This window comes from Aquarana catesbeiana, linkage group LG02 (genome assembly GCF_042186555.1).
Source record: "Aquarana catesbeiana isolate 2022-GZ linkage group LG02, ASM4218655v1, whole genome shotgun sequence".
Lineage (NCBI taxonomy): Eukaryota > Metazoa > Chordata > Amphibia > Anura > Ranidae > Aquarana > Aquarana catesbeiana.
The window spans coordinates 27,934,274-27,957,498 of NC_133325.1; the positions used below are offsets into that span (position 1 = coordinate 27,934,274).

The 23,225-nt window shown below is 43.8% G+C and overlaps 1 protein-coding gene across 1 annotated transcript in view; it reads right to left on the minus strand.

Annotated features, from left to right (window-relative positions):
* The window catches only part of DNHD1 (dynein heavy chain domain 1), a 156,774-nt gene that overhangs the window by 25,354 nt on the left and 108,195 nt on the right, over positions 1-23,225 (minus strand). The window contains exons 29-32 of the mRNA XM_073612699.1: positions 17,877-18,063; positions 15,781-15,883; positions 11,157-11,306; positions 3,098-3,280 (exon numbers count right to left, since the gene is read on the minus strand). Of these exons, the coding sequence (XP_073468800.1) occupies positions 3,098-3,280; positions 11,157-11,306; positions 15,781-15,883; positions 17,877-18,063 (623 nt within the window). The remainder of the gene's footprint in view (positions 1-3,097; positions 3,281-11,156; positions 11,307-15,780; positions 15,884-17,876; positions 18,064-23,225) is intronic.

Sequence of the window (23,225 nt, forward strand, 5' to 3'; positions counted from 1 at the left end):
TATACCCAGACACATTCAGAGTACTGTCTATATACCCAGACACATCCATAGTACTGTCTATATACCCATACACATCCATAGTTCTGTCTATATACCCAGACACATCCATAGTACTGTCTATATACCCAGACACATCCATAGTACTGTCTATAATATACCCAGACACATCCAGAGTACTGTCTATATACCCAGACACATCCATAGTACTGTCTATAATATACCCAGACACATCCAGAGTACTGTCTATATACCCAGACACATTCATAGTACTGTCTATATACCCAGACACATCCATAGTACTGTCTATATACCCAGACACATGCATAGTACTGTCTATATACCCAGACACATCCAGAGTACTGTCTATATACCCAGACACATCCATAGTACTGTCTATATACCCATACACATCCATAGTACTGTCTATATACCCAGACACATCCATAGTACTGTCTATATACCCAGACACATCCATAGTACTGTCTATATACCCAGACACATCCATAGTACTGTCTATATACCCATACACATCCATAGTACTGTCTATATACCCAGACACATCCATAGTACTGTCTATATACCCAGACACATCGATAGTACTGTCTATATACCCAGACACATCCATAGTACTGTCTATATAACCATACACATCCATAATACTGTCTATATACCCATACACTTCCATAGTACTGTCTATATACCCAGACACATCCAAAGTACTGTCTATATACCCAGACACATCCATAGTACTGTCTATATACCCAGACACATCCATAGTACTGTCTATATACCCATACACATCCATAATACTGTCTATATACCCATACACATCCATAGTACTGTCTATATACCCAGACACATCCAAAGTACTGTCTATATACCCATACACATCCATAGTACTGTCTATATACACAGTCACATCCAGAGTACACTGTATATACCCAGTCACCTCCAGAGTTCTGTATATACCCAGTCACCTCCAGAGTACACTGTATATACCCAGTCACCTCCAGAGTACTCCAGAGTACTCTGTATATACACAGTCACCTCCAGAGTACTCTGTATATACCCAGTCACCTCCAGAGTACTCTGTATATACCCAGTCACCTCCAGAGTTCTGTATATACCCAGTCACATCCAGAGTACACTGTATATACCCAGTCACCTGCAGAGTACTCTGTATATACCCAGTCACATCCAGAGTACTCTGTATATACCCAGTCACATCCAGAGTACTCTGTATATACCCAGTCACCTGCAGAGTACTCTGTATATACCCAGTCATCTCCAGAGTACTCTGTATATACCCAGTCACCTCCAGAGTACTCTGTATATACCCAGTCACCGCCAGAGTACTCTGTATATACCCAGTCACCTCCAGAGTACTCTGTATATACCCAGTCACATCCAGAGTACTCTGTATATACCTAGTCACCTCCAGAGTTCTGTATATACCCAGTCACCTCCAGAGTTCTGTATATACCCAGTCACCTGCAGAGTACTCTGTATATACCCAGTCACCTGCAGAGTACTCTGTATATACCCAATCACCTCCAGAGTACTCTGTATATACCCAGTCACCTCCAGAGTACTCTGTATATACCCAGTCACCTGCAGAGTACTCTGTATATACCCAATCACCTGCAGAGTACTCTGTATATACCCAATCACCTGCAGAGTACTCTGTATATACCCAATCACCTGCAGAGTACTCTGTATATACCCAATCACCTGCAGAGTACTCTGTATATACCCAGTCACCTCCAGAGTACGCAATATATGACTAGATACACCCAGAGTACACTGTATATACCCAGCTGAAGCCGATGCGTGTGGCTGGCGGCCGCAATGTCCGCCGGCCACCCGCGATTGCTCCACAGGCAGAACGGGGATCTGTCAAAGTAAACAAACAGATCCCCGTACTGTCAGGGGAGTAGAGAGAGATCTGCTGTTCCTAGTGATAAGGAACAGCGATCTCTTTCTACTCCCCGTCAGTCCCCTCCCCCCCACAGTTAGAAACACCTTCCAGGGAACACATTTAACCCCTTGATCACCCCCTAGTGAAAAACCCCTTCCCTGCCAGTGACATTTATACAGTAATGGGTGCATTTTTATAGCACTGATCGCTGTGTAGTTGTCACTGGTCCCAAAAAAGTGTCAAAAGTTTCAGATCTGTCTGCCGCAATGTCACAGTCCCGCTAAAAAGTGCTGATCACCGCCATTACTAGTAAAAAAAAAATAATGCCATAAATCTATCCCCTATTTTGTAGATGCTATAACTTTTGTGCAAAGCAATCAATATACACTTATTGCACATTTTTTTTTACCAAAAATATGTAGTAGAATACATATTGGCCTACTGATGAAGAAATTTGATTTTTTACATTACAAAACCACAGAGGTGATCAAATACCACCAAAAGAAATCTCTATTTGTGGGGAAAAAAAGGACATACATTTTGTTTGGGTACAATGTCGTACGACTGCACAATTGTCAGTTAAAGTTCTGTATCACAAAAAATTGGGGTAAATCCTTCTGGGGCTGAAGTGGTTAAGAGTTCCCTTCACTGGAACTAAGGGGCCAAGCACAACCCCACACCATAACCCCCCCTTGACCAAATGATTTGGACCAGTGCACAAAGCAAGGTCCATAAAGACATGCATGAACGAGTTTGGGGTGGAGGAACTTGACTGGCCTGCACAGAGTCCTGACCTCAACCCAATAGAACACCTTTGGGATGAATTAGAGCGGAGACTGCAAGCCAAGCCTTCTCGTCCACATCAGTGCCTGACCTCACAAATGTACTTCTGGAAGAATGGTCAAACATTCCCATAGACACACTCCTAAATCTTGTGGATGGCCTTCCCAGAAGAGTTGAAGCTGTTATAGCTGCAAAGGGTGGGCCATATTAATATTGAACCCTACAGATTAAGACTGGGATGTCATTGAAGTTCATAAGCGTGTAAAGGCAGGTGTCACAATACTTTTGGTAATATAATGTATATATTTGTTAACATTTAGAGTACTCTGTATATACTTCAATATCTCTAGAGTGCTCTATATATACCCGGACACCTCCACACTACTCCAAACGTACCTGATAGAATTCTTCTTGCCCCAGCAGTAGTTTGGCGCTCTCCCATCCGGGCTCTTTTCCAAACACAGTACAGAGGACATCAGTGACCATTATTACCGGGGGCGGGGGGGCTCTGTAACTCCTTATCTCCTCCACATCCGACAATTTCAGCTGCTTCTGGACCTCCGACCACTGGACACAGGCCTGCAGGAGGGGACATCATAACATGGCGGACAAATGACGGGGGATGAGCCTTATGCTGGCCATACACTATACAGAAAATCGGCCGAACCCATTTTCGAAAAACGAACGTTCGACCGTGACCGCAAACGATCGTGCCATCATATAATGACCGATAAATTGTTCAGTGGACATGAATAAATAATTTTTTGTTCGTTTTTTTACATATACCTAGTGCAGACAGTTCGGACGGGAAACACATTAACCTTGCAATTTATCGTACGTTCGGCAGAAATTTTCCAAACTTCCCGTTCGTTTTTTTCCCACAAAAACGTCACAAACGATTATCGATTTGTGCCCATTAACTTGCCGAAAAACGAACGAAGTGTCTATACGAACGATTTTTCGGCCGATTTTTCGTATAGTGTATGGCCAGCATTAGTCTTATGCAATTAGGCTTCCGTCTACACATTGCACACAAAAACACAGAGCCTTGTCTGGGCAGGTAGCAGAGTGGTGAGCCCCATTTGTCAAAGTGCCGAAATAAGAACTATCTGCATTGCCCCGCAGCAGCCAACAATAATCAAAACTGCTTTGGCAAATGACAGCGGGAGACTGAAAATCAGAATCTGATTGGTTGCTCAGGGGCAATATCAGCAATGCTACAATAAATGAGGTTTGTAATTAGCCGTCAGAGATTTCCTTTTTTTTTCCCAAACATTAAAAGGAAAATCCAGATTGTTACTGAAATTTTAAACACATCTAAATATATATTCCACATTGCTACAGCCCAAATAATCAGCAGTCAGCAATGTACCTGCATGATATAATGGATTGTAAAATTACAAAATGTTTTTTGTCCACATAAAATGAATCAATGTGGATCAAGTAAATAAAAAACTCATTTATAGGTGTTCATACTGAATTCAGCCACAAAGTGACTGTACTGATAATAAAAAAAAAACCTTCTTAGTATACATTTTCTTTGTCTACCCAAATCGGGGGAATTAAATTACAAATAATAATCTGTTAATATGCAGACTTACCTTTTAAAAATAATTACATGAACATGGGAACTAAGAAAGAAAAAGACTTATTAACACACAGCAAGCTAAATAGAAAGAATATTTACTCTTTATTATGCTAGAAAGATATAGGTCTGTAAAGACAGCACCAAGCCATATATTTTTCTAGCTTAATAAAGTTTAAAAAAATATTTTGAATTATTTTTTTTTTCATGATAGATTAATTATAACAAATATATATATATTTTTTAACTTGCTGTGCGTCAATAAGTTGTTTTTCTCAAAAACTCCCACCTTTTAAAGTGGTTGTAAACCCTTTACACCCACTTTTCACTATAGGTAAGCCTATAATAAGGCTTACCTGTAGCTACCCTGGATATCTCCTAAACTTGCACGGTTTAGGAGATATCCCCTGTATCTGCATGTGCCAACGTCATCAAGCAATGGCACGTACGTTGCTTCAGTTAGACTGTGCCGTTACCGGCGGCTCTCATGTGCATGCGCGGGAGTGACGTCATTGCGGCTCTGGCCAATCACAGCGCTCCGGGAGCGATGTCGCCGGCTGGAGCGGTGAACGAGGACCGCTGTGGGGGCTTCAATCTAAGGTAAGTAAGTAATACATAATGAGCTAGTATGCTATGCATACTAGCTCATCATGCCTTTGTCCTGCAGGTTTTTGTTTTTTTTTTTGTTTGTTTTGTTTGTGGGTTTACAACCACTTTAAACTCAATATTGTGCATATATAAGTCCTGATGTTCCCAATGGATGGGTAAAGTGAAGAAAAAGGCTTATTGATACACAGCTATTTTTTATTTATTTTTTAATAATCCATCATGAAAAATAAATGAATACAAATAATACATAAATATATATTTTTATTAATCTTTATTATGCTATAAAAATCTATGGGTTTTTTTTAATATTTAATCCATCATGAAAAATAAATAATATTCTCTTTCTCTCACCTTACTTTACTACTCCTCGCCTTTCTCTTCTTGGCCGGTCGGCTCGCGCGGGCCCCTTACCACCTAATAGGGTCCCCCCTTATACCCACCAATGGCCCCACTAAATATACTAACCTTAAATGTTAAAGGACTGAACTCACCCCAAAAACGGGTGAAGGCTTTCCAAACGTTTGCATCCCTAAGAGCTAGTGTGGTAGCCCTCCAAGAAACTCATTTTTCCAAACGTCACACCCCAGGCTTCTTTAGCTCTAAATACCCACAAGTATTCACCGCTTCAGCGGAAACAAAACATAGAGGGGTTTTACTCGCTTTTCATCATACCACCCCATTCACCCTACAATCCGAAATAAAAGACCCAGAGGGTCGATACCTAATCTTAGTGGGGTTGCTACAGGATACAATGGCCACTTTTGTTTCCTATTATGCCCCTAATGAAAACCCTAATCCCTTCTTCTCACATCTTTTACAGGTAGTAAAAACACACAGTAAAGGAACCCTGTTCCTGTGTGGCGACTCCAATTCAGTCCTACAACCGCACCTAGACAAATCACCCTATACTCCTGAACACTATACCCCCTCAGCGCAATTTCGCAGACAAATATTAAGGGCTTCTCTTCTGGACACTTGGAGAGAATGCAACCCCGTCAAGAAAAATTTTACATTTTACTCCCATCCCCATAAATCCTTTTCCAGGATTGATCACATTCTCATTTCCATAGCATCTGCACCAATCCTACTTCAATCCCATATCCAGCCAATCACATGGACAGACCATTGCGCCATGATCACAGCAGTATCTTCCTTGATACCACAATCCACAAACAGAACATGGTGCATGAACGATGCACTCAACCAACCAATCATATTGTCTGGATATCCAAATTGCCCTCAAAGATTACCTGCTACACAACACCACCCCAGATATCTCCCCCACGCTCCTTTGGGAGGCACACAAACCAGTGATTAGAGGCACATGTATCTCAGTCGCATCCCACCTCAAGAAAAACAGAATCCACAAACAACAACAGCTCGAGTCAGACTATCACCAGAGTTTCCTCCAGTTTCAATCTTCCCCTACTGAAGCTCATAAACGAATTCTAGACAAAATCAAATTGGAACTTGACATTCTACTAGCTGAAACGGCTGATAAAACTATACGTAGATCCAACCACACAATCTATACCAAAGCCAACAAACCAGATACCTTTCTGGCCTTGCGTCTTCGCAGACCAGATCGTGTTCGTGTCCCCATCAGACTCAGATTGTCTAAAGATAGTGTTACTAGTAACCCGATCAAGGTGCTCTCGGAGTTCCGTAGACAATTGTCGAAACTTTATGAGGCAGGGGCTGCTTTTCCCACACGTCAAGCAGAGAAGCTTTTCCACAATCTGCCAATCCCTACGCTGTCCAATGATAGTCGCGGGTCTATGGAGAGCACGATCACGGTTGAGGAAGTTTTAGAAGCCATTAAGACACTTAAACCGCATAAACGTCCGGGCCCGGACGGCCTCCCCAGTCTCTACTATAAAAAATTTGCGGCTGAACTCGCTCCTCTCCTCGCTAACGCATTCAACGCTCTACTCAGACAACATTCCTTTGGTCGTGACACATTGACAGCATTTATTTCTATGATTCCGAAACCAAACACAGACAATACAGTGTGGTCTAACTTTAGGCCAATTTCCTTGCTAATATAAAGATCCTGGCCAAAATTTTAGCCCTACACCTTAACCCGATTATTGGCAGTCTAATACATAAGGACCAAGTTGGTTTTATACCCAAGCGGCAAGCCAGTGATAACGTTAGACGGGTAATCCCCTTGCAAAATTTAGCCCGATCACGTAAAATACCGATGCACCTCCTCTCCCTAGATATAAGGAAAGCATTCGACACAGTTTCCTGGCCCTATCTTCTTTATATCCTCCAATGCTGGGGCTTCGGCCCACATTTCCTTGGTTGGATCAATGCCTTATATAACCATCCACAAGCATATGTACAATACTCAGGATTCCGCTCAAATCCCTTTCCCATCTCTCGGGGAACCAGACAGGGTTGCCCCCTATCCCCCCTATTATTTGCTCTAGTAATAGAACCCTTGGCAGCCCTGATCAGAGCAAACCCTGACGTTCGTGGTCTGGAGATAGCTTCTACCACGCATAAATTATGCCTTTTCGCAGATGATGCATTATTATTCGTCACGTCGCCACACACAACCTTACCAAACCTCATGCACATCTTAGATAAATTTGCTCTGGTCTCCGGGTTAGAAGTCAACCAAGCGAAATCCAAGGCTCTCAATGTGTCACTACCACAAACCGATCTCGAGCTACTTCGCCAAAACTACCCTTTCAATTGGTCTACAACATCCATATCCTACCTGGGGATTAAACTGACTAATGACCCACTAAATTTATTCCATTCCAATTACCTCCCAATGCTAACCCAACTCTCTTCTCTGCTTAATTCCTGGCAGCCCTTATGTGTCTCCTGGCTGGGACGAGTGGCAGCTGTGAAAATGTCCTTGCTACCGAAATTACTATATCTATATAGGGTACTCCCGATAGCGATCCCCCCTTATTATCATAGGACCATACAAAACCGAGTTTTTAAATACATATGGGGCCCCATTAAACCTAGAGTGGCCAGATCGGTATTACTCCGCTACAAGCTCAATGGAGGTCTTGGTATACCCAACTTCTTACATTATTACCACGCAGCCCGACTGGCCCAGGCTATTCTATATCATTCTAAGAACGAAACTCCGCTCTGGGTCAGCCTCGAGGCCATAGATCTCCACCCAATTACAGTCACCAATTTACTGTGGCTCCCCCCAGCGGCACGTGGCACTATAACCAACCCAATAACACATTGCACCCTCAAGCTCTGGGATAGATTACGAGCCCCCTTTAAGTTGATCTCACCACACTCCCCACTCTTATCATTTTTGGGCCACCCGCTGTTCTACCCGGCATACACTGAACCAGCCCTGTTCCAAACCTGGGCCCAAGCGGGTCTGACTCGCATTTGTGACCTACTTAGTGGTAACTCTATAAAATCTTTTCCAGCTATACAAGCGCAAGCGCACCTTTCACCTAGAGAGTGCTTTCGTTACCTCCAAATTGCTCATTTTGTCAAAACAAATTTAAAATCCAGTTCTGGACTGGATACCTTGACTGAGTTTGAGAATATGTGCGACTCGGACCCACATGCACCAGGTATCATCTCTCGCCTCTACACTCACCTCACGACACCATCCACAAATCTCCCCACCTATGCGAAGCAATGGTCTAAAGATTTAAACATCGATCTCGAAGCAGAAGACTGGTCCACCATATGGACTAACACGAAAAATTCATCCCAAAATGTTGTTGCCTCAGAAGCAAACTACAAGGTGCTCATGCGATGGTACCTGGTCCCATCCAGAATTGCCAAATTCCTACCTGAGTATCCCCCGACTTGCTTCAGGGGTTGCAAAGATAAAGGAACACACACCCACATCTGGTGGACATGTCCATTAGTGCAACGTTTCTGGGCAACAACATTCCAGATGGCTTCCACTCTCCACCAGGTTACTTTAGAACCTACCCCAACTATAGCTCTACTCAACCTTATACCCCAAGACTACACCAGAGCCCAACGCTGTCTCCTTCTCCACCTATTCACAACAGCTAAGCAAACGATAGCTAAAGCTTGGAAGACACCTGCACTTAGCATAATTGAAATGCAAAATAGAATTACCCAGGCAATGATACACAGCAAAATTGAAGCAACAATAATAGATAAAGTCCCACATCACTACAGAGTTTGGCAACCATGGATAGAGCACTTCTTGCCCCCAGACACTGACGAGAGCCTACTAGAACCCTGAAATAGTTTTAATAACCACTTTTGATTTTGGAAACCATACCGGTGCCCGCGCGTCCCGACCGCCCCTTCACTTTTTCTCAGCTTTCCCTCACTTTTTCCTTTCTGCTTCCCTTCTCTCTATTCTCCTCACACTTTCCACTTCCCCCCTTAATTATCCCTGGTAATATGGGTAGTATACTCTGTCTTATTTTGTCTTTTTCCCCGTTGAGTTGGTCTCGGTTGTTTACCAAGACCGACCCCATGTCTATAATCACCAGTCATATATTGTGTCTAAATTAAGGACCACGGTCCCTCTTAACGCTAGCATGCTCAGTTTTACTAGATCTTGAGATATTTGACAGAGTGTATAATGTTTGCAAGCTTTAACACTTTTTATGTCATCATTACCCTAACCTGTTAAGATGTACACTGCTTTATATCTACATGATACCCTGTACTGAAAAGCTTGTAACCAATGCTTGTTATTTACCAATAAAATTATTTGAACAGAAAAATAAATAATAAATCATATAAAATAATTTCTATTTAAAAAAATCTTACGAAGCTAGAAAAATGTATGTCTTCAAAGATAGATCCAGACATATTTTTTATAGAGAAAATAAATTATTTTAATAAACTGTTATTTCTTTTTTTATGATGGATTACCTATTTAAAAATTGTTTATACAGAGCTTCTAATCCTTCACCACTACATCCAAAACTCAAAAAAAAAAAAAAAAAAAAAAAAAAGCTTTGGCTATACATAGATGAAAACTGTAATGCCCCGTACACACAAGCGGAATAGGTTAATAGTTGATGTAATATTCATATACAGGAAAACCTTGGTTTGAGAGTAACTTGGTTTGAGAGCGTTTTTCAAGACAAGCAAATTTTTAAAATAAATTTTGACTTGATATAAAAGCGATGTCTTGAGATATAAGTAGCGTCATGTCACAACTGAGTATAAAAGAGAAGAGAAGTGCCTCTTATGCCGCGTACACACGAGCGGATTTTCTGCCAGAAAAAACTTGGATGGTTTTTCAGACGGGATTCCGCTCAAGCTTGCCTTGCATACACACGATCATACAAAAGTTCTCTGAACTTTCGACCGCCAAGAACGCGGTGATGTACAACACTACGACGAGCCGAGAAAATGAAGTTCAATGCTTCCGAGCATGCGTTGAATTGTTTCTGAGCATGCATGGTTTTTTGCGCGTCGGAATTGCATACAGACGAACGGAATTTCCGATAGGAACTTTTTCTGACGGAAAAATAGAGAACCTGCTCTCAATCTTTTGCTGGCGGAATTTCCACCAGCAAAAGTCCGATGGAGCATACACACGGTCGGAATTTCTGACCAAAAGCTCACATCGGACTTTTGCTGGCGGAATTTCCACTCGTGTGTATGGGGCATAAGACTGGCTAATTATCAAAAAGCTGAAATCAATTAATGTGTAAGGAGATTTGACCACAAGACTGTTACTATGAAAAGTCTCGCCTTGGGGGGGGGTGGCAGAGATATCAGGGTGCAGAGACATGTTTTTAGGTAAAGGAGTGTTGTAGTACAGATATTGGGTGACTGATTTTGAGTTGCACTGACATATCAGGTTATACAGCACAACTGCGGGGGTACAGATGTTCAGGGGCAGATATTGGGTTGCAATGGCATGCCAGATTATACAGAACAGTATTAGGGTACAGTTACTTAAGGGCAGATATTGGGGTACACCAACATGTAAAGGTATATAGAACAGTGTTGGGTTACCGTTACTTGGGGTACATTCACATGTCAGGTTATACAGAGCAATGTTGGGTACAAATAACTATTAATTGATATTGAGGTGCACTGACAAGTCATGTTTTATTGCAGTGTTGGGGTACAGGTACTCAGAGACAGCTATTTGGGGTGCACTGAAAGGTCAGATAATATATAACAGTGTTGGGGTACAGATGCTCATTGACTGATATCAGGGTATGCTGGCATGTCAGGATATCCAGCTCAATGATGGGGTACAGATGCTAAGTGATAGGTATTGGGGTGCATGGACTGTATCTATTTGCTCACCTCTTCCAGTTGGAGTTGTCTTTGGCCCTGTAATGTGTTGACTTGGTTTCTCACATGTTCTTTGGATCTTTCCAGCTCCTCACATTCCGCCCTCACCTGGTGCTCGCCTTCCCGGGTCTCTTTCAGTTCTTTCCTACGGCGTTCTGTCTCCTATCAGAGAAATCAGGATTTTTAGAAGGTTATAACAATGAGAATCTGTGCCATGAAATTATGAGGATAATAAAGAGGCCTCTGATGGTATAGGAGGAGTCCAGAGTCACTGCTGGTCTAGCTGGTCATACAGCAGTAGAATTTTGTTCAAAAATATTCCCTTTCTGAATGTGTGTTCGATCATCTAATAAGGGACAAATGAACATTTGTCTTCAACCATAGTGACAGTTAAAAATCGGAGAAGAAAGGAAACATTTTTTGCGAATGAATGAAATTCTGCCTGCAAATGTGACTTAATATGTGCATGTGCACCCTGAACTCAAAGGCAGAATTTGAAACATTGACATGGCAATTGAACAAAATGTTTCAGGGTTTTCATATGAAATTTGTCGAGTCCATAATGAAACTATTGAATTCTGTCAAGTGATTTTTCTGTATATGAAAAATGTGAAAAATGACATTCTACTGGTGTATGGCCAGCTTTAGAATTGTTGCTTCCTATGTTGTCTGTGGGCCCCTCTTATTCTGTACTCTTTATCCTCTTAGCTGATACTCTATAAGAATATTAAAGAGGAAGTAAACCCTGGTGGATTTTTCTTCCTTTCTTCTTCCCTGCAAAGTAAAGGCATAATGTGCTAGTATGTGTAGCACCCTGGGGTTTAGTCAGGGAGCTCCTCACAAATTTACTTGCCAGGAGTAGTTACCTTAGTCAGTTGTTAGAGATCTATTGATTTCTCCCTAACTTTGACATTGTTGTACTTTTCTCTTCTACCACTAGGTGGCCAGGCACTTGGTGGTGCTAGATATGAGAAGGATGACTCAAGGTCAGGTTATGGGTAATCTCAGCCCTTGGCCTACTGGGAGAGCCTATATATTCGGGTGAGGTCAGGTGATCTATGTTCTGTGCCACCTGGACAGCCGTCTTGGTGGACATGTGTTATATGCCCTGGGCTGCTAGGCTGGAGATTGGGCCTATCCCGGGGGGCATCTGGCTGCCAGGCTGTGTAAGGGCCTATCCAGAAGTAAGAGGCTAGCGCAGGGTTGGGATTGCGGCTTGCAGCCCAACCAGAAGTGCCGGTTCTGCGGGTCAGAGAACCTATCGTTGTCGGAGGTAGAAGGGAAGCTGTCACCACTAAGGGAGCAACCACCTTTACCAGGGACCACAGTGAGTAACTGAAGAAAGCACCGGAGCAGCATTCTCACAGAAAAGCACGGTGGAGAATCAGGAAACTTCAGGCAGTAATCAAGTCAGAGACCCAACTAATGGAGGTGACGCTTGCAGAGCAGCCTTCTGAGTCAAGCTAGGGACCGAGACGGTCAGCAGGGGTGAAGCTTGAGGAGTACCTGGAGTGCCAAGCCAGGGACCCAGTGGGGAAGCGTGGGTGACGCTTGAGGGAGATACCACCGCAAAGCTTTGAGGAGCTCATGGGATTCAGAGTCAGTGAACCAGAGGGTCCAGTGAGAGACTAGGAGCTCAAGGGGCTGAAGAACTACAAGTAGAAGTTGTAGTGAAGCTGAGAGAACTGTTACGATTTGTGTTAGGAACTGTTAAAGACCGTTACCATAGGAGACAGCTTGCTGGGGCCTTTCCCTGTATGGCTGTCCTCCTGTTGAAGTCTCGGAGTCTGCCAATTGAAATTGCAACTGCTTAACGGTGTCCTGGCCCTAACCCTCTTTCCCTCATATAAGAATGACTGTAAAAGAAATAAACTCTTAATAATAATCTCTTTTGCATTCAAGAAGTGTCTGGTGCCCAATAACTTACACCTTGCACTCACTATACCTCACAACCCACTACTTACAGAAGGATGTCAGCTATCTTTGGCCTTAGAGGTCCCCTCATTAGACTGGAAGAGGCTAAAGACTTTGCTACATATGTAGCGCATACTAGCACACTATGTGACACCTACCTGCAAACGTTGCCCGCCTCGTCCCCGCTGCAGGCCACATCCATCTTCGCCCGTCTTCCTTCTGGTGCCATGGACTCCGGCTATGTGACTGGCCGGAGTCGCGTGATGTCACTCCCATGTGGGTTCCGCAGGTCACGGCACACACTCCTAAAGTAACGGCACGGGGGGCCGTTCCTTCAAAGTGCATGCGCTGATGACATCATCGGTGCAGTATACATTAAGTATCTCCTAAACGGCGCTTGTTTAGGAGATGTTTACAGTACCTATAGGAAAGCCTTATTCTGGGCTTACCTATAGGTACAAATTACACAGGGAGGTTTACAACCTCTTTAACCACTTGCCAAACAGCCGCCGCAGTTTTACTGCGGCAGAATGGCACGGCTGGGCGAAACAACGTTATGTTACGTTGCTTCGCCCTGTGGCCACTAAGGGGCGCACGCGCCACCGGAGGCACGCACCCGCTGCTCGCCCCAGGAGCCGATGCGAGTGCCTGTGTGTAAACACACAGATCCCGGTTCTCTGAGGGGAGAAGAGACAAAGTATGAACACCGATCTCTCTCTTCCCCTAGCAAGTCCCATCCCTCCTACAGTTAGAACACAGTGAGGGAACACACAATTAACCCCTTGATCACTCCCTTGTGTTAACCCCTTCCCTGCCAGTGAAATTTTTACAGTAATCAGTGCATTTTTATAGCACTGATTGCTGTATAATTGTTAATGGTCCCAAAAATGTGTCAAAAGTGTCCAATTTGTTGTTGACGCAGTCCCGATAAAAATCGCAGATCGCTGCCATTACTAGTAAAGAAATAAATGTTTTGTAGACACTATAACTTTTGCGCAAACCAATCAATATACGCTTATTGCGATTTTTGTTACCAAAAATATGTAGAAGAATATATATCGACCTAAACTGAGGAAAAAATTTGTTATTTTGAAAAAAAATGTGGGATATTTATTATAGCAAAAAGTAAAAGATATTGTGTTTTTTTTTTTTCAAAATTGTCACTGTTTTTTTGTTTATAGCGCAAAAAATAAAAAACGCAGAAGTGATCAAATACCACCAAAAGAAAGCTCTATTGGTAGGGAAAAAAGGACTCAAATTTTGTTTGGGTAAAGCGACGCACGACCGTGCAATTGTCAGTTGAAGCAACACAGTGCCCAATTATATAAAGTGCTCTGGTCAGGAAGGGGGTAAAATCTTCCGGGGCTGAAGTGGTTAAAGAGGACTCTATGTTGGAAAAGATAGTATAGAAGGTGTCCAGGATCACTGCTGCCTTAGAGTCTTCACTTTCTACCTGGTCATCAGGCCCCTCTCATTCTGTCTCTGGTCCTCTGAGTTGACACTCTAATCTTTGTGATAAGAAGGATACTAAGGAGGCCTTTGTATTGGGATTGGGATTGTATAGGTGGAGTCCATGGTCACTGCTGTCGGGAGACCTTTGCCAGTTTGAAAAAAAAAAAAAACAGCCGAAATCCGGCCCGTGTGTATGTCGGACTGGCTTCTGTCAGACATGCATGCTGGAAAACCAGCAGCCGACCGACTCCCGATCAGGGCTCTCAGCCAATGGCAGAGAGTGCTGATTGGAGTATTCTGGCGGGGGGGGGGGCGCACCCTCGCATGGTTAGTACAGTGGTTCCGGCCGGAGCTGACAGTTTTGTTTTCAATCAACCCGCGGGGTTGAACGAAAAAAAAAATAATAGTGTGTACCCGGCTTTAGGCTGGCCATACATTATATAATTTTCTTGTACAATTTTTCTTTAGATTTACCAGAACCATGTAATATGAGATCAAACTTAAACACTTTCAATTTCTATGCAATCAGGAAGGCCCTTGCACTACATAGTTGAAAGTAGACATGTGCGATTAGTTTCATACGAATCGGAAATACAAATTTTTATGCATACAAATTCTGTACGAAATATGAAATTTCGTATACGAACTTTGGATCCAAATTCCGTCACAACAGAATCGGACAGAATGTTCATTAACCAGGAATATTCGTTATGATGAAGTTAAAAACCCCAGGAAGTCAGCACAGCACAGGGATGGTGGGAGCCCCTCATAATGATAAATTCATCATAACGAATATTAGTAATTGTTACGAAAAGTTTACGAATCTAACAAAAATTCGTATCTCGTATCCGAAATTTCAAATCCGAATTGAATTTCGGACACGAATTACGAAATACAAATTTATTTTAATACGAAACAGAACAAAACAAATTTATTGACAGCGCACATGTCTAGTTGAAAGTAAATCTAAAGGAAATTGAATAAGAACATTGTATAATGTATAGCCAGCTTTAGAGTCTTTCCTTTATATCTGGTCATTGGGCACTTCCCAATCTGCACTCTGGTCCTCTGAACTGACACTCTAATCTTCATGGTGAGAAGGATATTGAAGAAGCCTCTGTATTGGGAGAGATGGTATAAGAGTCCAGGTTCACTGCTGCCTTAAAGTCTTCACTTTCTACCTGGTCATCAGCCCCTCCCATTTTCTCGAGTCCTCTGAGCTGACACTCTAATTTTGCAGTATTTTTTTGCAGGAAACCCGTACACGCACCAGCTCTGCGTCTTGCTGTCGTTGTGAGAGGATTTCAGCTTCCTTTGTCCACCTTTCCCGTTCCGCATAAACCTCCTCCACCCGGCACACTGCAGACTGGAGCCTGGAAGAGACACAATAATATAAAACTATTCCCCATATTACATCCTCCCACTGTTCTCTACATCTCCATCTCATTATTATCTAATTTATCCTTTACTGCTTCCATTCCCCCTCTCACCACTAATCCTCCTCATCTCTATCTGGATTACTCTATACTTTAGTTCCTTCTTTCATTCCTCCTCTCTGTATAGTATGGTTGCCACCTCATCCCTTTAAACCTGAACACATATGAATTACACAGGTTCTGAGGCTAATTTAATGCAGATAAGGCACCAAGTGAGTTTAATTACCACCTTAATCAGCCACAAAACCTGTGTAATTAATATGTGTTCGATTTTAAAGGGATGAGGTGGCAACCCTATATCCAAGCAAAATAAAAATCATACTCACTATATATCTGCAACAGATGATCACTTCCCCAAGTTGTATCCCCTGCAACATTGCAATTACTTGTCACCCAAATCGTCCTCTACACTTTTCTCGAGACCTCCTACTCTCAAGCTTCCTTGTCTCTCCCTCTCATGCTCATCTCCAGGATTTCTCCAGAGCCTCTCCCAGCCTCTGGAACTCTCTACCTCAACCTGTCCGGTGTTCTATCAAAAAGTGCCCAGGACGAACGGCGCATGCGCCGTACGGTGAGATGGCGCATGCGCACAATAGCCGACGGAAGAAATGTCTCTGTCAGATGGTGCCTGGCGCTGACGAGGCGTGTTCATGTCAGCGAGGGGCGGATTAGTGCATGATGGGGGCGGATTATTCAATGATGGGCAGTGCTGCAAAACACATATTTTTTTGCTATTCTTCCTGGACGATTGCAGAGCGTGTTTAGTCAACTGTAGGGTGGATTTTTCTATCTGAAAAATATGTGTTTTGCAGCACTGGCCTTCATTTAAAAATCTGCCCCATCTTGTACTAATCCGCCCCTCACCGACATAAACACGCCTCACCAGAAAAATTTCTTCCGTCGGCTATTGTGCTGTTGCGTACGGTACCGCAGTATATCCCGGGCACTTCTCGATAGCGGGCACTATCCGACAGAACACTGGCTGTCTGCTACTCTTACTGCCTTCAGGCCATCCCTGTAAACTCATCTCTCCAGGGAAGCCTATCACACCTCCAACTAATCTTTTACCACTTCCATCAGCTCATTTCCCACAGTCACAACCTTTTGTACCACCTGCCCCATCCTATTAGATTGTAAGCTCTTCTGAGCAGGGTCCTCTTAATCCTCTTGTATTTTATTGTATTGTAACTGTATTGTCTCCCTTTTATATTGTAAAGCTCTGTGTAAACTGTTTGCGCTATATAAATTCTGTATAATAATAATAATAATAATAATAACAGTGTTTGCTGTTGATCTGCCAGAAATCCAGTAAGTTCCTAACTTCCAGTTTGGGCTGACAACATGGTGCCTCTGCTGCAGTAAAATCCTGGAGTGTTGTCAGCCCTGCCTGAGCAAACTATAGAGCCCCCCCCCCCCCCCCCCACTAGACTACAGAAATCCACCTATCCCCCACATACTGTTCATTGATTTATTTCCCAGCAGCACAAGGCGCCTTGACTTTTCCAAGAATTATTGGACAAAATTGTATTGTAATTGTACTGTCTGCCCTCATTTTGTAAATTGATGAGCAAACTGTTGGCACTATATAAATCCTGTATAATAATAATAACCTGTCCTTCACACTTTGGGGGTTATTTACTAAAGGAAAATCCACTTTGCACTGCAAGTGCACTTGGAAGTAAAGTTGCTGCAGATCTGAGGGGGACATAAAACAGCATTTTAGCTGGCACATAATTGGATGATAAAATCAGCAGAGCTTCCCCTCATTTCAGATCTACTCCTTAGATTTAGAGCGACTCCATTTCCAAGTGCACTTTCAGTGCAAAGCGAATTTGCCTTTCGTAAATATCCCCCTTTGCGTAGGGAAATGACCCTTGAGATGTGCTCCCCGCATTTTCCTCCCATTTCCCCCTTCTGTTCCTCCTCTCACCGTTCTATTTCCTTCATAATGGTATCTCTCCGATGTGCAAAGAATTTAAGGAAGATATTGATGAAGGAGATGAAGGTCCTTGGGGAGGTCAGTGGGAGTTCCGGCCACATCCTTTGACAATAACTCTGAGCCGATAGGTGGATAAGAGACATCACTTTGGGAAGAGACACAGGTGAGCTCCAGATACCTAAGAGGAAATGAGATAGTCATGTGAAGGAATGTGATGTAGATAATAATAATAGTAATCTGAAAATGTCTATTTTCTTATGTGCATACATACTTTTCTCCTTACTCATTATATAAGTATACAGATTTGCTCTGTTCCTATATTTTCTCAAAATGGCGATTACCCCCTGCATCCCACACACAGAAGAACGCGGAACTGGAGATAAGAACAAAGAGAGCCAAACCTCGTTATGAAAATTATCCATCTTCTTTTCTATCTTAACCAATGAGATGTACCTATTAGACTGACATAGCAATGACGTATTTGTGTGTATAAAACATTAACACCGCCTTGAATAAATTAGAAGTGTAACAGTAACGAAACTGAGCGTGTCTCAGTGTGTTTACTTTTATATGCATGCATATCTACACTTTTCAAATTAGAGACAGCAGCAGATAACCTTGAGCTCGATTGTAGCTCTTAATCATTGCCATAACAGATGGTGCCGAAACCCGGGATCTCAGGCTACGGTCGAAGTTATACCGCGACAAGCATTCGGGCGTTAACTGATTAATGAGAGTGGGGTTTGCGCAGCCCTAACAGTACCGGTGAGTTGATTTATATTCTTACCACTGTACGACTCTCTTATCTTTCGGTTGACGGCTGGATTCTGTCGGTATGCTGAGACTGTCTTAGAGGCAGGTATTTCCTCGCCTGAGGTTGTTTAACGAACCTGTCAATGGGTTTCTGCTGACTGTATTTGTTCACTGTCTGCCATTCTTTGGGCTACGAAACTCAGCAGTCTAAAAGTGCTACATGCGTGAATGTATGGTCTCATCTCCAGACGAGCTGTCGGCCTCTGGGATGAGATAGTTTCCTTGTAGCAGTCGTTTATAGACGGGTGTACTCTAGGTTCAAGGAACCTTTGAGGGTTATCTCAGCTGCGGGCTTTGCAGTCTGAAAGCGTTACAGAGGACTCACCCCAAGAAGAGTTGTCGGCCTCTTGGTGTAGAGCTGTAGAAAAACGTCTATAAACGGGTTTATTTTTTGCAGGGTGGTCTGCCCTTGCGGTTATCTTAGCCTGCTGAGGCTTTACGGTTCGAAGAGTGGCAGGTGTAATGTCCTGTCGTGATTGTATTTGTGGTTTATTGTTTGCTATACACGAGAGGGGGAGGGGGGCTGCCCGGGGGATCTGTTGGGTTGCGGGCCGTTGCTCCTCACTACCCCTGACGTGTTTGTTCTTGTTCTGAGATTAACCGTACATTACAGGGTTATAGCAAACAGTAGCAACTTGGAGCGCAGTATGAGCCCCCACCGAAAGAATTTGCTGATAAGAACGCTGAGAAATATATTAACCCCTTGGTTGTACCAAAGAACAGAAAGTGATATTGTAATGAAAGTGATATTGTAAAGAAGGAGAGAAGAAGATGTTGAAATAGTTAACAAAGTTGAAAGAAGTGACGAAAGTTATGTTGCAGAAGAAACAGGGAGAAAAATCCTGTGTGATAAAGAAAATTGGATAAAGGAAGTTAAGAAAGATGGCGATTGTATTATGTATGTATAGCTGATGATATGTTGGAACTTTAAACAAAGGAGGGGAGGGACAGCACTGCCCTCCGTCTAACAACCACTCCTTTCTCACCACCCAAGCACAACCCACTGTGACAACTCAGCCCGGCGGCCATCTTAGTGCACCCATGCCTTCACTTTCTACCCAGTCCAGTGCACTTCCTGCCGGCGGCCATCTTGGTACACCCAGTAAGCTTAAACAGCCTGTACCCAGCCCTCCCTGTTTTAGACCAAGATGGTTCATACCACACACCTGTCTTCCCCAATACGGGAGCATCACATTCCCAGGCTGGATATGTTAATGATGAAGAAGCATCTGAATGGGAAGCCCGACAGCAGGCAGCAAGGCCACCCACTGATTTAACCCCCAATCCGGCTCCAGACTCTCAGTTCCGAGAGGATCTCAAACACATGCTGGCAACCGTAAAGAACAGTGCCTCTTGTCAGCCCCTGCCCCAACAACAGTCTCGGTTACCAGAAGGGGCACCAGTGATGTATGTCGCTTTTACTCTATCACAAGCAGCGGCCTTAGTGACAAGTCTGCCTGACCCAGAGAAGCAGCCAATTCCCTTCTACCACAGGATAGTGCAAATACAAGAAACTTACTCAGCTGCCTGGAGAGACTTGATCAGCCTATGCCAAATCAAAGCAGGATATGTCTTTTGGCCAGTCATGCAGATGGCCTTCAATGATGCCTGCCTGACAAGTGCCACTTCCTACACCTCAGGCGTGGAGTTCTGTGCACAACTCCACGACTGGGCAAAGGAGAAGTTGACGGATCAGAAGACCACAATCCAAGATATTACCCAAGATAAAGGGGAGTCTGTGAAGAAGTATCATGCTAGACTCATAAAGGCACACACACACATGTTATCAACTGCTTTTGTTTCAGGGCTCAGGGAGGATATCAGAAAAGGCCTGATGGTGGCCCGCCCTGAATACTATTCAATGAAAATGTCTGATTTATTGTTGGTGGCCAGAGGTATAGAAAATCAAAAAGGTAAAAAACCAACGCCCCTCATGGTAACCCATGATGAAGATCCCGCCTACACTCGTCCACCACCACTGCCCAATACCAGGGTAAGGATCACCTGTTACAACTGTGGGAAACGGGGTCACATAAGGAAAGAATGCAGAGCCCCAAGATGTCCCAGACGAAAAACCTACCACTTTCCTCATTGACAGGGGTGCAGCCAAAAGTGTGTTGAGAGCGGTGAACCTGCCTAATAATTCTTTCCTTTCCACTTCCTGATTTGCTTGCCAGATTTGTGGTGTCCTCTACATGTCCCTTGAATCTACTAGGAGCTGATGTGTTGTCCAGACTACAGGCCTCAATCAGGACACGCCTGAAGGGGGGGTGAAGTTACATACTCCCCTATTTTTAGAAGACTCATCTGCTTTGTGTTCTCAGCCTCTCCTGATGACACTTAATGAAGCAAAAACTTCAGGTTCAATACTGCAGGAAGTACTTGACAGAATCCCTGCGTGCCTATGGTCCACAGGACCGGAAGACAACGGTCACTTAAAAGGTGCCACCAGTTTCAGTCAAGCTAAAAGAGGGCGCTTCATTGCCCCGGAAACCACAATAACCCCAAGAAGAGAATCCTAAAAAGAGAACCAGGTACCTACTGTGGATGCCTTTGACTGCAAAATACCTCACAGAGGTGGACCTTACAAACGTTTTCTTCAGTGTCCACCCTCACCCCTCCTGCTGGTACCTTTTCGCATTCCTCCACGGAAAGAAACGACAACATACCTAAACAGTTGTGCCACAAGGGGCACAGAACTTTCCAAGCCAGTTTGCAAAAGCTATGGCTATCATCCTTGACACATGACAAGAGGAACACCCGGAAGTGATTCTCTTCCAACATGTTGATGACCTTCTCCTTTGTGTAGCTGACTTACCCCCTGTTGAAGTCACCTCAGAAAGCCTGTTGTGCTATCTTGCCAACCAGGGCTGCAAAGTCTCAAAGCCCAAATTGCAGTGGTGCTCAACACCTGTCATTTTCCTTGGACACTGTTTGTCCCATGGGACACGACACCCCACTGCCACAAGGTCAGAAATCCCTTCATGCCTTCCTTGGACTAATTTCCTAGTGCAGAGCATGGATTCCAGAAGCCTTCCTACTGATGCTCTGCAATCAGACCCTTCCAGATGTCTTCTGAAGAAATATCTAAGTTTGAGGCCCTCAAGTGTGCCATCTCAGGCGCTAGGGCTCCCAGCCTACGGCAAAACGCTCAAGCTCTTTGTATCCGAACGCATGGGACATGCTGCAGGTGTACTCACCCAATCACACGACATCAGCCTACGCCCCATAGGATATTATTCCTGTCGGCTGGATGCGGTAGCAAGAGGAGGCCTATTGTGTCTGCGAGCTGGATTTGCTACACAAGCCTTGCTTGACAAAACTTTGAACTTGGTCCTCGGACACTGCCTCGTTCTGCTTGTTCCCCATGACGTTGTTGCCATATTCAACCAAGATCCAGCCGAAACACTTGTCCACTACCAGACACTTGAGACTCCTGTGTTCCCTCCTACTAGACAGCATTACTCTATTAAGTTGTCAAGCACTGAACCCTACCACCCTTCTTCCACTTCTCAAGGGGGGAAAGGAGGAGGAGGAGTAGAGTCTTGACTTGTCACCCCCGTGACCGCACAGGACACGCGGTCACCACTGAAAATACTGTACTACAAGCTGAAGCCTTACCACCGGTGATGTCTGCACAGGAGGCAGAGCTGTAAGCACTTACTACAGCACGTAAATGGGCAGAGGGAAAAAGAGCCAACATTCATATGGACTCAAGATATGCTTTCAACATTGCCCATGATTATGGTGTTATCTAGGACAGAGGATTCCTGATGGCTGCAGGAACACCTGTGAAAAATTGATTGATGCCTTGCTTCTCCCAACCCAAGTGACTATTCTGAGTAAAAGCACACGACAAAATGAACTCAAAGGAAGCTTAAGACAATCATCGAGCCAATACAGCTGCTAAACAGACAGCTGGTGGTCCGCGGGAAGTGGACAGCAGGGTGGTAGAAGAAAACCACCCCGTGCTTACCTTACAGACTTTCCCAGTGGACAGAGTTTATCTAAAAGAACTACAGGAAACAACAAGTCCGGATAAGAAGGAAAGCTGGAAACGGAGAGGAACAACTCTCAGAAATGGACTATTCGAGTGCAACAAGAAGCCTTGTCTACCCAGGAGTATGTACCCAGCCGTGGTGCAATGGGCACATGGAGCTGCCCACTTGACAAAGACTTTTATGAACTCTCTTATCAACAAGTGTTGCACCAAGAGTTACTCCACTGACCGACAGCTTCTGCAGATCATGCATTATCTGCACCAAATGTAACCCAGAATGCACAGAAGAAGCACCTGGCAAAAGCCCTATACCCCATTCCAGAGGATGCAAATTGATCATTCTCAAGTGCCAAGAAGTGGCAGATTCGAATACGCCCTAGTGGAAGTGGTCATGACTGCCAGGACCACAGCTAAGAAATTACTGAGTGAGATAGTATGTAGATTTGGGGTCCCAGAGGTGATATTGAGAGATCAGGGACCAGCCCTAACAACAACCCTTACTAAAAGAGATTTGGGCAGCACTGGGG